We start from the raw sequence: 17,386 nt of genomic DNA, 5'->3' as shown, positions 1-17,386 counted from the left end.
CAGAAGAAACATTGTTTGCCAGAGTAGTAAGAACAATTTTCACTGTATACATAGGACTCATCTAAAAGTATTATTTTATACATATAATGTATTAGCTAGAAATGTATGCTCTGTTTATTATAAAATTTTGTAAGATACAATTTGTAGAACTTTTAAATAAATGTTGTTAGTCTGTAAAAACATGGTTGGAGGAGTCTGGTGTGAAAGAACCTGACTGACCTGACTGGACCTTAACCACCTCGAACTAAAACGGAGATTGCGAGCCATGCCTTCGTCCAACATCAGTGCCTCACAAACGCTCTACTGGATGAATGGGCAAAAATTCCCACAGAAACACACCAAGATCTTGTGGAAAGCCTTCCCAGAAGAGTGGAAGCTGTTATAGCTACAAAGGGGGACCAACTACATATTGATGTCTATGCATTTGGAATGCGATGACATAAAAGTCCCTGTTGGTGTAATGGTCAGGTGTCCCGATAATTTTGTCCATATAGTGTTTGTCATGTGTTAAGCTAGCTACCTCTCTCTGCAACTCTACATCTGTTCTTGAGGACGTAGCATTAACCACTACTTACCGTTTCAAGGGGCTGACATTTCCAACCCTGCCACACATCACTAACGCAACATCTTCGACGTTGCTCCTATCCTGTTGAACATAGTGGACAGAAAACTCACTCTATGTCTGCACTATGAATTCATGCTACGTTCCTATTCACCTCCCTTATCTCTTGTCTCATAACCCTAAAACAACTCCTTGGTACTTTCAATTCCCTCTTTGCCCTATCACAAATACCCCTTCCACTAACCAGGACCCTACCAATCTGTCCTACTACCATCCCATCTCTCTAACCCCTCTCTCCTCCACGTTTCTTGAGCGATTTGCATACACTCAAGTAAGTTTCTCCCTCACTGGGTTATTAGACTTTCCCTATGCCCTTGGTCCTTCAAAAAAAAAAAAAAAAAAAAAAAAAACACACTTCGATAACTCCCTTCCTCCCACTTTTACCTTTTGTGTAATACAACATTCTAGATTGTAAATTTGCTTGAGCAGGGCCATTGTTTTATGTTATGTCCTGTTTACCTATTGTACAGCTCTCCAGAATATGGTGGTGCTAAATAAAACAATAATACACGCCAGCTCTCATAAACTTTCATGTATATGATAGCTAAGCGTTTCCTTATAATTAATTTTTTTTTTTAGGCATGTAAAGGGAAAGCATCCATTTAACAAAAAGGAAAAAAAAGTTAATGGAAGGGATTATCATCAGAATCCTGTGAATGAGAAGTTAAGATGGCTGCTCACATGGAATGGTATTCTATTACATAGATACACCTTTGTACATTGCTTAGTTATCTATTCTAAGATATTCTTAAGCTCTATAGTATTTACTGGAATTAATGATAAGGCAAAGCAATAAATCAGACAACCACAGAGGCGATATTAGTTCCTGAGATTCCCTATAAAAGTTTATTCCAATAGTTGTGCAATCCAGTTATTACAACTCTCAAATCAATACAAAGATCCCGCAGTTAAACAAAAAATAAAATTAAAGGGCTCATACCAAATCCCCCCCCCAACCCCTCCCCATGCATACACAAGAACATTCGTACAAAATCCAGAGCGGTGATTAAAACAAACCCTTAAATTGCCGGAAAGATTGAAAAATGTCTCTGACAGAAGAAAAGGGTTAAGGGGGCGCAATACATACACTTACACTACCTGTCCTTTCTGGCCCAGGGCTCCGAAAGTGCAAGAGCTGAAGGCTGGCAGAAGAACATTTTTATTTGCCTTGCAAGTTGGTGACAATATTTAGACGGGTTTAAATGACAGATATCCTATCCTCTTTAAACCATGTATAATAACATTGATATTTAGATGGACAGAGGCCATGGGAGTTGCAGCAAAACTACTGTCATGTTGAGGATCAATGGGGATGTAACAAGTAGGTGATACCTGATTTGGGGGGCCATTAGATTGTGTCATTACTAACTCAAGAATCGCACACTTTAATGTTCCATGGAGGCCAGGTTGGTTGAACTACAGGAACCTAACCTTACTCAATTTGTGATACTTTCTGTAAATGATCAGTGAGCATCATTGGGTCCCCATTGCATGTCTGGCACTAAACAATGATAATTTGGTTAATAATTCGCCGTGGTGTGTTTTCCTCTCCATTTTTATATGTGCCATTAAACCAGTCTGTTCTTATACTATTTCAATAAAGCCGGGATTGTTGGGAGGTATGGAACCCTGCATCATAACCTCTCCAATTGTCCAGCGCAATATATCTACCCATACGAATGTCCAAAAGGTGTAACTGTTACAGTAGCTATTGTATACAACTCCCATCGCTCTCCGCATCTTTCTGGTGTAAAACATGTTACTATAGGTGAATATTCCGGTTGTGCAGAGGGGAGCATATTAACAGTAAACAGGGAAATAATTCTAATTTTTCCACCAACTGCTGGAATATGACTGTATACACTTAAAGCATGTTTTCCTTTCCACAAAAAAAAAAATCACTGTATACAACTTTACAGTTTTAAATTGTGTTTTCTAAATATATGCATTAAAAGCTTTCACTTCCTTATACAAAGATATACATTATAGAACAGAAAGAAAATAAAAACAAAAAAAACTTTACAACCAGGAGGGGTAACCAAGGAAACCAAAAAAAGGCAAAGAATACATTTACAATAAGATCATTAACAGACTGTCTAATCGACGCATTTACAAAGATTACGTACCTTAATATTTCTAATCCCTCAAATCATCTATACAATATTTTCCTTTTTTCCCGTCCTTTGTCTTAAATAGAAAACTACAATTCAGTACAAAAATATGTAAACAGACTGTACAAAGCGGTGAACACATGGGTGTTGAAACAAAAGCATATTATACAGGGTTTTTGTGGTTTATTTTGCCACTCGCAGAGCCCTGCAGTGTTGCGCTAAGCCATCATGCAACCCCTTTTACAAGGAAGGAGCCAAAAAACCACATATACGTAGATAATGCTTCGCACAGCTGCAGAGAATACCATGGAATTCAAACCTCTGCAGCAGTGAAAGGGTTACCCAGAGATTATTAAGGGTGTATCAAACATAATTCCGTATACATACAGTGTATCAGTTATGGAACTTTATATATGCGCGACTGTTCGAAAGTTGGGGGTCACTTTTTGCTCATTAAAATTGCATGAAATGGGTCAGAAATACAGCACAGACAGGGTTAATGTCGTAAATGACTATTTTAGCTGGAGACTGCTGATTTTTAATGGAATTCTTCATAGGCGGATAAAGGCCCTTTATCACTCCTGCGTTCCAATGGCACATCGTGTCCGCTAATCCAAATAAAAGACTAATTGATCGTTAGAAAACCCTTTTGAAATTATTTTACAGCTAGAAATGTCCTTGTTTTCCATGAAAGCAGCTGTGACCCCAAACTTTTGAATGGTAGCGTACAAATTCATATACATGAATTCTCATTGTATGTTCTATAATTTCCATACATATGCAGCCTTAATGATTATCGTTCAGCGATGACGAGCAGGGATTTGTGTACGCCCCCCCCCCATAGTCCAAAAACCCTACTGCCCCGGACAATTCACTGAAATGGCTCTGCCGTTGGCTAGCTTCCCAGTGGTCAAAGTGACCAAAGCTGGACAATATGACCCTAGAGCATAAAAACAACAGATCTGTTCACGTATACGTTTCAATATGTTTTGTCATCGTTCAGAGACCGCGCTGATACAATTGACATGGGCAGATTTTGATACACCCCTAATAAAACATGTTGGAAATGTGGCTACACAAAGAGGAGTTGATAACAGTGTTATCAGAGTCCCAGCATGGATGAACTGGAGTTAGATTGTTGATCACAGTATACGAAAACAAAAAGTCTGTCCTTTGTTTCAAGGTGCAGATAACGACAAAGGTTTCCAGTGCTGTCAGACACCAGTTTAAGTGCATAGCAAAGGACAAAGTGGCCCATCCTCTTCAGACACAATACGATGTCAAATGAGGTAAGTTTGGGATTCAGTGACCCATGTCCTTTTGAAGTGCCTTTCACCTTTTTTTTTGGTTTGCCCCCAAAAGTATTACAGGATCATGTAACAAAGTAGATGAGGGACTGGTGGCCCAGCAGTGAGTAAAGGTGCTTTGTAGATCACACTCTCCCCTTTGACAATGATATTGGAAACTCGTACCTCTCACTTCTCTGCTATTAAGCCTCTGGTACTAAACTAACCCCTTAGTCCTCACATCTATACACCTGCGCCATAACTCACAACTCTCCCGTTCAAAATGACACAAGAGATCAGAAGGTTTGGGTAACAAATTGATACAATGAAAAATGGGCCTGAAAAAATAACTGATAGCTACAAGTATCTATCAATGTGTGCAGTAGAAATTCAAACCATTCCAGTAGTATGGGCCCATTTCAGGCCACTTCATGTTCTAGCAGCAGCAGACTTGCTCGACGAAGCCTGTCGACTCTACCTGAAATCTTCCTTACATGAAATCAGTTCTACCTGCAACGGGGATCATCACCGGCACCACCGCGGTGAGATCATGATAATCCCCGCCTGCCTCAGATTGGGTTATCAGCTTCCTAACAAGAGACTATGCTTTGCCTGAAATGATAATTGGAGGAAATGAATATACTGAGTTTGCGGCAGAAAGACTGAAATCAGAACCGAACGGCAGCAGGATTTGCGCGTGATATTGGATTTAGATTATCCACACTGTGACGTCATAGCTTTTCTAGTCGTGGGTGCGGGCTGGAAACGATGCAGTACCTTTCCTGAACTATTCTACCACCCTGATCCTTATTATTACTCAATAGAAATATCAAATGATTAGGAACAGCAATGCGGTTCAGCATGTGTTTGTCGAAAGACCATAGACTTCTGCAAGTAGAACAACCTTATCTGAACTGCCTGGCACGCAGTCTGTGCATACATATATGCACAACACATTTTTGGGGCATTTCTCAATAAATAATGCAACCAGATACTGTTGGAAGTGCTGGGGTTGGATAAGGAGAATTAGTAGTTTATATACCTAATAAAAAGCTCATTGAAGATTGCGTTTACACTAGGAGAAAAAAACATTATTCTTATAGTTTGCTTTGATTGATTTAATCTTTAAGTGAATATCTTCCAACCCCACAGGTCCCCCCCAATGATTTTTTGAATGTCATCATCATAAAAACGAGATGAGAGGGAGCCGTTCAAACAACCATAAATATATAGGTACACACAGTTGATTAAAATATTATAATTTTTGTTTAAATAAAATGCTCACTATACAAAGAAAAAGTATAGTTGGGTTAGGGGTAGTAGTCATCCATGGAACTCGAGGGGGGGATACCATGGTTTTAAAATATTTTTAAAAAAATGTTCATTTCTTTAGGGTCAAAATCAAGAAAGAGATGTGTGAGGACCAGCCATATCTGGGGATCGCCAGTGCTGTTTAATTCTGCAATAGAAAAACTAACCATAGCGCATCAACACCAACGTTAAGCGGTAATCTTAGCCCAGGATGAAAATCAAAATGTATGTCATCAGACGGAAGTTGTATTTCTGAATTTGGAGCAACTTCCAACCAATTTCCACCACAAAGTTTAACATCTGTATGCCAGGTGCAAAACCCTAGGAATAATGGTTTGTCTATGACTTTGGGTGATGTGTGAATAGCCATACTTCCAGTGTGATATTACAAGCCTAGCAATACATGTAAACATCAAATTGGCTTCTTCTAAGAGTGGGAGATATATATATATATTTATATATATTTAGGGGTTTGACGCAAACCCCCGAATAAATAAGGGCATTTGAATACTTGTCAAAAATATATATCTATATAGATATATATATCATCAATAGTATGGACACAATATCTATTGGAACTCATTCCCATCTCATCACATGCACACATAACCCAGTCAATAATTGGCAAATTTTGTTGGTTATTTAAAAATGGATACTAATAAAAATGTCAGCAATTTACTGGAAAGGTAGCAGATTCAGCTGCCGTATTTGTATTAATTGATGTATGTCAATGCAATTATAGATATCATTCAAGGAATTAGGATTTCTAATTCACAAACAAATTATTATTACATGATAGGTCATAATTGTTGTGTCCTTTGATCCCTCATGTTGTATGGTTGTTACCTGGCGTTACCTTATTTAGCAGAAATGACAAAAAAAATCTATTATCGTCTCAGAAACCACTCGCAGTGCACTAGTTCTGTGCTACCGTTTTCATGGAAAATAGAAATTTGCAGCCACGCAAATAGGAAATAAATGTCTTTAAAGGTTTTCCATTTTTTTTCAGCATTTATCGGAGGCTGAACAGTTTCTTGCAGATGCGTCAAAAAATTGGGTACATATGTAAATTTTAAAAAATGCATCTTAATGATCTCTTTTTGGAGTACCTAATGTCTGAGAGAAAGTGGGTGAGTAAGTGCAGTATTTCTTCATGTAAAGTCAGCTTTAAAAGAGCTTTCTCCAGTCCTAGGCTATTGGAAGGGGTGCTCACCCCGGACAATGTGCGAAGAAAATTCATATCGGTCCTGGCTCCGGTGGCCACAAATGTTGCATTCCAGTGGGTCGCGGTACCCGTGACAGCCCATGTGTATGGTATACATGACATGGTCTAGGAACAGCACTCGACAGTGCTCACATTTGAAGGCCCTAACCTGCTCCCCTTCACTGTTGAAGACTCTGTAGACCCCCTTGGAAGAGCCTAAGTTGGCCTTTGTGGCATCGAGTGCTTTGCCATCCTCCTTTGGATACACTGGACTCGGCTTTCTCTTGGAGTTTAAGGCATTGTTCCCTTGATAGGACTGACGATCCTCGTGACTGCTCTCCGAGTCGGTGGTGTCCAGGCAGCTGTTGCTGGGAGATGCCTCTCTTTCCTGGGTGTGACTCTTTGGTCTGATTAGGGAGATGGGGCCATCCATGTTGTTATCATTGCTGTCTGAGGTTTCCCTGCTGGTGGGTCTCTCCACCCTGTTTGGATGGTAGACCTGAGAATAAACTGAACTGATGACAGGGGGGACTTCCGACAGCGCAGAAGCGGAGTGATGTATCAGTGGGCGCAATGCATCCGCTCCCAGGTAGGTGATGGCGTTGCTGATAGCCTGGTCCATCATCTGAGACTGTACTAACTCAGCTTCTTTTTCGTACGCCAGACTCATATCAAAGTGCATATCAGGATAGCCAAATCGCATGAGCTTTTCACCTGGAGGCAGTAAAAGGTATTGAAATGTATAAGTCAATGTACTGTCAAAAGACAATCTCAAACACATTCCACTACGCAGGTCTAGCTAACGGCAGGCATCAGATCAGACAATTCCGGGCTATCACCACTGCACAGGCTCATGATTAACCTACGGACATTACCCTCTGATCGATGCCCAGGGGGGCAGTTGGATTTGTAGCTCAGCTGCAGGGAGAGGCAGCATTGCCCTTTTACATAAAATGTATTTTCAAGTTGTACCGATGGGGCGATTTTCAGGAGAGTTACACCAGGTTACCAACAGAGTGATAACCCAGAATGGCTGTCTTTTTAACAATTGCTTCATATTATACTTTTATCCCATATATATCTTTCTGTTGTTCTGCATAGCTCATGGCTTCCTGCTTAATCTCTTCCTATTGCTCCATGCAACCCCACCCTGCAAGTGCCACTTAAACACAGACTCATCTTCCTCCGAAGACATCGTTCCTGTCGCCTGACATATATATTACAGCGTGTTTTATTGGCAGACCTGGAATTAGTGTTGGCTGTCACAGTAACAATCTATATATTCAATTGTGCAGAGTCCTAGCAGCCGTTCTGGAGAATTGTTGTTTCATTGAATGGTAGTATCTGTTTAAGTGAGATTTCTCCTGTGCGAGGCACTGAGACGAATATTTCAAAGAATATATATATATCAAATGTTAAACAATACTTCATGGTGGTCTTATTAAGCGTACCTCTCAATTTCTAGCTCTGATCACAACCTGAAAACCGGTGTAAATAGAGGGACTTTTTGGAAATGTCTGTTTGCCTTTTATAACATGTAAAGGAACTTGAAGTGAAAACTTTGCTTAGACAAACAATATTAACCTGGCATCACCACACAGCAGCCGTTACTGCACATCACCAGTGCCATTTGGGAATGTTGATTTGTTTGTGGAATACGCTAAGATTATATACATCAGTTTAATTAACCTCTTCCATTCTGCTGTAGTACTAGTATTGGGGGGGTCACTTATGTTTTAAGATGAATTTTTACTGGATTTTTCTTACTATAATACAAGCATTTTCTATGATTAGTCTTCCCAATAATATGGGAGAAGGTTATTCTGCTAAACTAATCATCTGTATAGGTTTCATGCCAAGTAAGCCTTCTAGTTTCTATCTTTCCGTCAAAACTCAATTTCAGTTTGCGCTAACGGAGGGATCATGCCAGGCCTTTGATTTTTAGGATGCCTGTGAGCTCCCAACGTGTTCTGGTTTCTTTTGCACATAATGTAGTCTGCACTGCTTTTATGGTAGGATCAGAATGATATGACGATGGGGTGAAAACGTAGGGTTCACATAACCCAAGTCTTCATTATGTTGCGTTTTTTTAAATCTCCCTACCAAAATACTGGCATATGGGAAGTTGTTAGCTAAAGCAAAATATCTAAGCATATTTAGAATAATCTGGCTTGCTATCCTATATATATATAGTGTGTTTGTGAATGCCTATTAACATATCAGCCTTCACATCTACACACTAGTCTTTCTACAAACACTAATTCATATCACCACTTCTGCCAGGGACTTCCCCTTCCCACTGAAATTAAAATCTACATAAAGTTAACCTTTTTGGAACGTGTATACAATGGATGCCATTTCCTTTCATAGGAAACAGTGGTTTCAGCTGCAAAGCCTATATTTATGTATTATATGATTTCTGAAAGAAATGCCAAGGTAAAAGCAAAAAAGTGTGTTTCTGTAGTAAATTAATACATGGAGAGGGTTATTCATTCTATGGTGGGGGGGGGTCGCTTGTTAAATTTGGATGTACGCTATGGTCTTTTTAGATCTATGCCCCCTAATAGGCGACTATGGCACCCTGCACAGAGATATCAGTACTGCACACTGTAGGAAAAGAAAGCCAATGCTTACCCACAAACTTCTGTGGGGTAGAGCTCTTACGCTTCCCCATGGCGTTGGTAAATCTCTCTATGGCAGCCGGTCTCTCAAAGGGCATCAGAGACATGTTGTTTTCCATCAGGGTCTCTGGATTCTTACACTCGTCCATAGGAGATGCTACACAGAACCACAAGGTCATGTCAGAAAGTGTGTCCACTAGCAGGATCCTACGACACACTACTATCATTCTATGTAAAGGCTGTCCATGGCTTCTGTGCCCTCCCAATAGAATGTGTGACATTCCCCAATTCTCCAAAATTTACAGGCTACCAGAACTCTGCAGCGCCTGCAACACCACCAGCAACGCACGTAATGTACGTTTATTAGTATTAGTATCATTCACACCGTAAGCAGGATGTGGCTAATAATGCCTCTCCTGTGCGGATCACGTTGCAACACAGACTTCCTATTCTGGAAGGGAGTGGAGTAGTCTGTGGTTATCTGGAAGGTTGTGCCAATTAATATGTAACCATATGAGTGTTTACATACATAAACAATTGCACGGCCTTGAGAAACACAGACTTTAATATGCATAGTAAATACAGCAAAGTGTCTTATTCAGATAGGTTGCCTCTGAATCAGATGTCGTAAAACATCACATGGCATTTTCTGTTGCTAGGAAATACAATTTATAATATAGGAAGCATAATTGGCTGGCCCATCCATAATAAAGTTCCCCTTGTTCTAAAATGTGTTAGAGGAATGCCGTGGATATAGCAGGCCTTGCCTTGGAGACAACATACTCAACATTAGAATTCAGAGCCCCTGGGGCGTTTTCTCTTTTCTGGGAGGGGAATGTGATCTTCATCCACCACCGTCATTTTCCCATCCATCGTCAACAGCATTTTGGAACATATCTAAATGACTGGACGCAGGTTTCTGGCCCAAGATATGGAATGATCTTCACAGTAGAGGAAAGGGTTTGAGCTAATATCACCAATACTCCACTGTTGCCATACGTGAATATGATTTTATCTCTGTCGTACTGAAAGGTATATTTAAACTAACGGCTGGGTACTCACCATGATGACCTCCGCCTTGTCCGCCCTCCATTCCAACGTTCTGCAAATAATTGTGACATCTTTCCTTATGCTCTTCTAGGGAGCTCCGCTGCTTATAGCTGCGACCACAGTAGTTGCACTTGTGAGGTTTCCCCACTAAAGAAAAAGACAGAACTTCAAGTTACAGCAAGGATATTAACCCTTGTCTTACTGCAAATGCTGCCGAGCTCATTGACATTACTAAATACTTATTAGATTCTGTTTTGTAGTGATTAATGCAGACTGTACTTATATTGTCCATCCTAGAGAAAAGGTTAAAAATAGATAGGACCAAGATTTCCATTGTGTAAATGCACTCTTTTTCACTCTTTGCTGCTCTATACATAAAGTTTTTAGGATTTGAACTGGATAACGTTGGCACTAAAATGGGACATTGTTGCAGTAGAAAGGCAAAGAGGTGCTTCAACTGGATTGCCAACAATTACTGGGCTTAGGTGTATCCATGGCAGGTGGCAGTAGACTTAATCACATTCAGTGTATCTCTGATGGGTATTGTCACCTTGTTAAAAGCCATGGATAGTATAATGTAGCGATACAGACATTTCTCATGACATGAACATGTGTCTACGTCACAAGCACTGGATCTAAGACCTTGGACAATATACTGCAGGACTGAAAATGAGCAGAAAGTCAAAGAAAAATGCATGACAAAAAAGTGAAGTGTCATATAACTTTGCCGTTCAATGTAAGGAAACATGCTACCTGCAAATATTTTGTTAAAAAAAAAAAGATGATTGTTTGCACTGAGCTTATACATTCTGACAGCCTATGAAGGTGGGCAGACATGTCTGGTTTGGGACTGAATATCTTTCACGCCTCATACTCTGCAAGAGCATATATGATGTAGATTCAGTTACCCTATTCAGTTTTATTCAATACCTCCCAGGTAAAATACTGTACTCACTTCCAAGTAGAAGATGCTGGAATTATTAATTTATGAATAATCATAAAGGTTTTATTGGGATGTAAGGGATTTCTATGTAAAGGGGTAATTTATTTTCAACTATTATTGGCTAAAGTTTCTAGTTGAAATCTACCAAACACCAGCCCAATCACTGAACAGTGTCAGTGCCTTCATCTCCTGGCCCTCGCAAAGCTGCATCTCATCTCATCCAAAGGTCCTCTGCTGGAACCCTATCTGGCACACGCTGGATTTGCTAGTCTGTGAGAGAGTACCATGAATGCAACTAGTACAAATAATATATCACTTTGGATTTATAATACAGCTCCAAGCACCCATTCATAGCCGTGTTAGAGTTAAGCTGGCATAAAGAAGTTCAGACATCCTTTGGCATCACAAATGATATCAATGGCGCTTAGTTAGCTAGCATGTATAAAACTTATAAACCACAGTGGCTGGAGTGCCTGATACTGAATTGAGTGTCTTCGGTAATGGATAAAATGTCTAACTGGTTTGTGACATGGTAAATTAATCCACCTATTAACTGGGAGAGTCACCAATTTTATAAAATACTTGAAAATGGATATTTCATTGCAGTGTAATAGCTGAACAGACTGAAACATGACATTGCAGGGGTTCTAGAAGAACTTGGATTGTATTAAGGTTCCTTGTTCCCCGTATACTGTACACGGTGCTAGTCTTGACCAGGTGAACCCACTGGCCGCCCAGCAGCAGGTCACAGGAGTTCTCTGGTGTAGCCCAGCCGGCTGATCGCAGGGTGTGGAATTCTCGCTCACATCAGGAATGCTGCTGAACAAACACTCCCTCACAGGCGCATTTTTTTTCCTCTCTGTTGAGTTTTCATCCCTCAGGGATATTGCTCAAACAAATTTTTTTTCTTTTTTCGTTGGGTGAAAGAACTAAAGAAAAACTACATCCGATACGGTAAATCAATACGCCCTCTAAACTCTCCCTCTAATAGAAGAAGGTGCCAGGGAGCTGCATACGTAAGGGGGGGGGTTGGGGTGCCAGCCATGAGATGTGACCTCCAGTCCTGCCACTGTGTCGCAGACTTGCAGGTCTGTGTGCGTCCGCTGCGGAGCGCTGGGCTCTGTCTGTGTGCGTCCGCTGCGGAGCGGAGTGTGCTGAGCACCCTGGGTATGCAATTGTGTGTCCCCTCGTGAAAACACCCCACTAGATCACCAGGGAACAAGTAAGCAAGTCCAGGGGATGCAGAAAGGGAGGAGAAATGCTGGGATAAAGCAAGGAAATCTGGCCAAAGGAAGAGCTAGGATACAAAATGCATAGATAACAGGAGGGATTCAAAGTCAGCACGGGTCAAAAATCTGGGGTAAAAGGAGAGGAAAAGCTGGGATAAAGCAGGGACAGGCTGGGATAAAGGAAGGAAGATAACAAAAATTAAAAAAATGGGAAATCAGTGCTAACAATATATGTTAAAGGGCCACAAACATTGTAACGGTAAACATACTGAATAAAAAGAAAAAAATGATCTATACATTGTGCAAGTAAAATTACAAGGAAATTACTGATTGGCTACTTCGGACATGTGTTTTTGGTTTTGGTATTACAGAAAACTCTGTTGTCTGTTCAGTACATGTTATTTATTTCAATGTATTTATTTATTAGTTAATTTATTTTTTGTATTTCTTGTTCTTTCCAGTTTACACATTTGTGCAATAAATATTCTTGCAAACGTTACATTTTTGTGGGTGTTTTTACATTTTAAAGTGTGTGTGCGTGGGGGGGGCACACAAATATGGATCCACCTGGGTGCCAAATACTCTAGGTGAGGTCCTGGTGCCAGGTGCATGCTGGTACATACTATGTACCAAATGCAAGAGACGCGCATGCATGTAAAGCATTGCCCATTCTATGCTCTACTCCAGTAACCAAATCATATATATTATCAAACGCCTTTTCAACAGAAAGTGAATGGAAAGAGCAGATGAAGACCCAACAAGGGGAATTATGATGAGATTATGAAATTTAAAGCTACGTGGTTACATAAATGTGATTGTTTTTGACATTACTTTATAATAATAATTCCTCAATACAAACACATCAGACAAATGAGATAACACGGAATATTTGTATACGTTATTATGCTTACTGATATATGTCCTAGAAGAATCTAAATAACGTATGCATATTTACAGAAATACCCAGAGAAAGATGTGAATTTGAGATGTGAAATACCCTGGTGAATTTCCTCAGTACTGTAACACAATTGGCAAGTGGCCAAAGTGGTAGTATTTGGGAAAATCCAGTGAAAAGGCTTGTTTGCTTCCAGTCAGCAGCCACCCCCAATACCACACCTTACATGTCACATAACACGCAGAGGATCCAGCATGGAGGAGGAGCGGCTGGAGGCGAGGAATATGACTTTGCAAAGTTCTCAAGCAGGAACTTAGTAAAACCGTACTCACTCAAAAGTACACTGCTGACTGGGGGAAGTCTGAGTGGGCTGATGTCACCCAAAAAGATGAGAACTAGCTGTATCTTCATCTAATGATACTCCTATCACATTGAAATTTAGAGGTATACTTTTTTATTAAAATAAAACTTCAAAGCCAGTATCTTCCCATGTTAAAGTGTTAAATACTAAAATGCCTAGTATTGACTAAAATTGCTGAAATAATTATATACAACCGGCAAATACTGGCCCTGGGCATTAACAACATAGGTTGGAGCCCATTATAACTGGAATGTGTTGTGGGCGTTGGACTGACACTCTCAGCCAGAGTGCTCTGCCTGGATCTAGACGGGGATAGATTCCTAGAGACACGTTTGGCCAACCGCACTCCAACCTACAACTAACTAGGACTCAGCAGACTGTGAAACAGAGCAACTTATGTAATTTTGTTCTTCAGGAATGCAAACGTTTCTCCTTTACACAACATAACATGAGGGTCTCACCAGAGTGTGTTCGGAGGTGGCCTGTGAGTGCATCTCTCCTCCGACAGGCGTAGCTACAGAACGGACATTTGAAGGGTTTCTCCCCGGAGTGTAGCTTTATGTGCCGTAGAAGGTTCCCCTTCTGGGTGAACGATGCTCCACACTGATTACAGTGAAACGGGCGCTCGCCTGGACAAAGACAAAATCAGAGCCTTTACTCATTAGAGAAGCTGGAACGTGGACTTCGTGCAATCCAAATAACAGTGCAATCCCACCGCCTCATAATCAAAGGTGCTTGCTATCCAGAGATTAGGCCCTGGGTCGCAAAATACGGTCCTTGATTTGGAAATGAGTTTTTTGGGGTCACTTCACTGCATTAACTATTTCACCTCCAGAGGTTGAAGCCTTCGCATAATGTGAACTATGAAGAGACTGCTTAATGTTTCATGACCCCGGTGGGAGTACACTGTCATTGTTTGCTTCCAAAGCGTACATTCACAAAAGCCACTGCAGAATTAATACAAGCATATTAAAAAGAGTGTTATTTCAAATATATAAGAAACATAACGAAATCTGTCACTAAAGGTTCACTGGGTGATACAACAACATCAGCCAGGTCGTAAGTGAAGGGGTTAATTATATCAAGGCCCCATAGTCTTCATAATAGAAGTCATCATATGCTGTCATATAAGGGGCAGAAATTCCACATTAACCCCCTGAATCCCAAAAAGGTGAGCAGTCATTAGTCAAAAGTTACCAGGCAGGTGCTCGTTTAGGAATTTGATGTACCATTTACTGCAGGCTTCGGAATTTGGGCAACGCTGGTGTATATTAACTTTTTTGGTGAGTTGAAAGCATCAATTTCATTGAAAATTATATATTTAAAATTAGTTTATTGATTCTGCGAAACAGCCCAACATGTAAGGGGTCACTGAGAATGAATGGAAAGAAAGTGAGGTTACAGAAGTAATGTTTGCTCTCATTGCTAGAGATTTAGTAAATTTGCAGTCCTTTAACACTGTTGTCCTTGATGTGCCCCAGAGAAGAAGAAGAAAACCTTGTAAAAATCATAAAATGGTCCAATAAAAGGTATCATACTGCTTCAGTCACCCAGCATTTATATTAAAGAATATTCCATGGTCGTTTCGCGTTCCCACTGGTAGAGCGGAAGCGTGAAAGGCCGTGGTCATCTTTCTATGTGAGAGAGATGTCCTTTTTATTAGATGACTGCCCCATTGAAGAATGCCTGAAGGATCCAAATGTAATATTACCTGAGCTATTGCAAACATACCCAATGAATTCACATGGAATACAGGTCACAGTCCAATATCACCACAATTTAAATTGGCTTCTTAAAGATTTAAGCATTTTTCCCATTCACAATATCAACTTCTACTACTCAATGGCGTTTTCATGAATAGGAAGTGGTGTACATCTACGAATAGCGGCAGGGAGGATTTTTGGAATTTACACATTTTACAGTTTTCTTGTGAACGTTGCAAATTCACTTTGCCTGGTCATAGTGTCATAACTTTTTCTCACTTTTTCATAAATTCGGATACTTCAATCCTTATCATATGATATGGATATATGGCTAAAGGATAGCACTTCCAAGGCCTTCTGTACAATTATATAGCAGCCTTGTCTTGTTCATATATTATTTTCTAACCGTAACGTTTCAGTCGAGCAGAAAATCATTGTGGTGATATGTGCCGATTTATTGCCACATGCATCATCCTTCTTCCAAAAGCTTACAACTATCTCATTTGCATGCACAACAGAACCAAGCAACCATCTTATACGTGGAATCTCCCATCTAAAGGCAAACTTGCTACTCTACCGAGCTTTAACGGCAGCCATAAAGTGGAATAGGACTGTCACAAAACAAAGTAGCCTCCATTACAGAGGTTTAGTGGAAAGAAGAAGGGCTGGTTTCAACAAGAAAAATGGCCTGATAGATGGGAGTTGGTCTAAGAAATTTTCTAAATTTTATTAGGAAATCTATGTGTGGTTAAAGAGGAAGTCCCACTGAAAAAATATTTTCTCCTTGAGCTTTAAATACAATAATGCACAAAGTAATGTAGCTTAGCATTCAAGAAAGTTCTTTTTTTGTTTTTGTTTCAATCAACTTCTTTATCTACAGACGTGGACATTCAGTCATGATATTTTAGGTGAGTCTCCCTGCTCAAACACCACATGGAGCTGATCAATTTTAATAAAGTCCATTCTACACATAGACTTTCATTAGTGTCTGGCTAGGTGATTAACACTGAGCCATTCTATTGCTTACTACAGGAAGTATGATAAGGAGTGGGGGGTAATCGTCTAGTAGACTGGACTAAGATAACATAACTAGAACACAACATAAATGGCATATAAAGAAGTTTGACAATTATTTTAGTTGTCATGGGCAGTAGTAACATGGGGTTCTCTAAATTCATATACTTTGTAAGAAGTACATTGTCAGCAGTGTACTAGCTGCAGAATGCTTCACAATTAGTGCACACACTAATGTCTGTGAAGCCACATCTTTCTTCACCACACTGAAGTATGTGCATTTTCACAAAGAGTTGAAATCTGGGGTTTAATTGCGACTCAAGGAAATCTCTTACTAACATAAATCATATGGCAGATTCCTGTACCCAAAAGTATGCGTTTTGAACCATATGGTACTCGGGACACAATCTGCCTTTAAAGGGAGTGAAAACAGGCAATAGTATCAGGTAATATTAACATCAGATGCTACAGGCAGTTCGGCTTCTGGCTGCTTACCCGTGTGACTCCTCTTATGGACCATTAGCACATTGGGGCCAATGCAAACCATGCCACAGACGTCACATTTCAGTTTACCATTCGGAAGCCGTATGCCTCCATCAAGGGACAGCTCCTGGTTGATACGTGTGTCGGAGATCCCATTGGTTTCGGCCAGGGACTCGTCTAAGCCACTCTCGTCCTCTTGCACCCTTATTGGGGTGTCTCTTCGAAGGGGCTTCCTATCACTCTCCTCGTCACTCTGCATCTCCATCTTCACTGAGTTTGCTGAAAGATCAAAAGACAATCCCACATTAACAATAATTCATTGTAACGCCTTCTGTAATAATATATATATATTATAAGGACCCAGTGGGAAATTGTATGCTACACTTAAGCACTCTACACAATGCCTACCCCATACTACCCAGAAAATGTCTTATTGGCTTCACTTTTCAGCATTTCATACTTTGTTTAGTCTGGTTTAGGTATTCGATACAACAAGTAGACAAAAAGACTATTCAGATTTCACATGCAGCATTAAGAAGTCAAGTACTGTAGA

General features: G+C 40.2%; 1 protein-coding gene across 14 annotated transcripts in view; it reads right to left on the bottom strand.

Moving 5' to 3' along the window:
• Window positions 1–6,075: 6,075 nt before the first annotated feature.
• IKZF2 (IKAROS family zinc finger 2) overlaps window positions 6,076–17,386 on the bottom strand; it is a 33,987-nt gene continuing 22,676 nt past the window's right edge. For 8 of the 14 annotated variants that reach the window (XM_053470976.1, XM_053470979.1, XM_053470985.1 and 5 more), the window contains 5 exons: window positions 16,846–17,112; window positions 14,095–14,262; window positions 10,218–10,352; window positions 9,169–9,312; window positions 6,076–7,248 (listed from right to left, as the gene is read on the bottom strand). In XM_053470976.1, the coding sequence (XP_053326951.1) occupies window positions 6,524–7,248; window positions 9,169–9,312; window positions 10,218–10,352; window positions 14,095–14,262; window positions 16,846–17,112 (1,439 nt within the window). In that variant the 3' untranslated portion in view covers window positions 6,076–6,523. The remainder of the gene's footprint in view (window positions 7,249–9,168; window positions 9,313–10,217; window positions 10,353–14,094; window positions 14,263–16,845; window positions 17,113–17,386) is intronic. The other 6 variants (XM_053470980.1, XM_053470981.1, XM_053470982.1 and 3 more) reach the window with 3 other exon arrangements.

The sequence above is a fragment of the Spea bombifrons genome, chromosome 7 (assembly GCF_027358695.1).
Source record: "Spea bombifrons isolate aSpeBom1 chromosome 7, aSpeBom1.2.pri, whole genome shotgun sequence".
Lineage (NCBI taxonomy): Eukaryota > Metazoa > Chordata > Amphibia > Anura > Pelobatidae > Spea > Spea bombifrons.
This window is presented reverse-complemented; position numbering and strand designations above follow the sequence as displayed.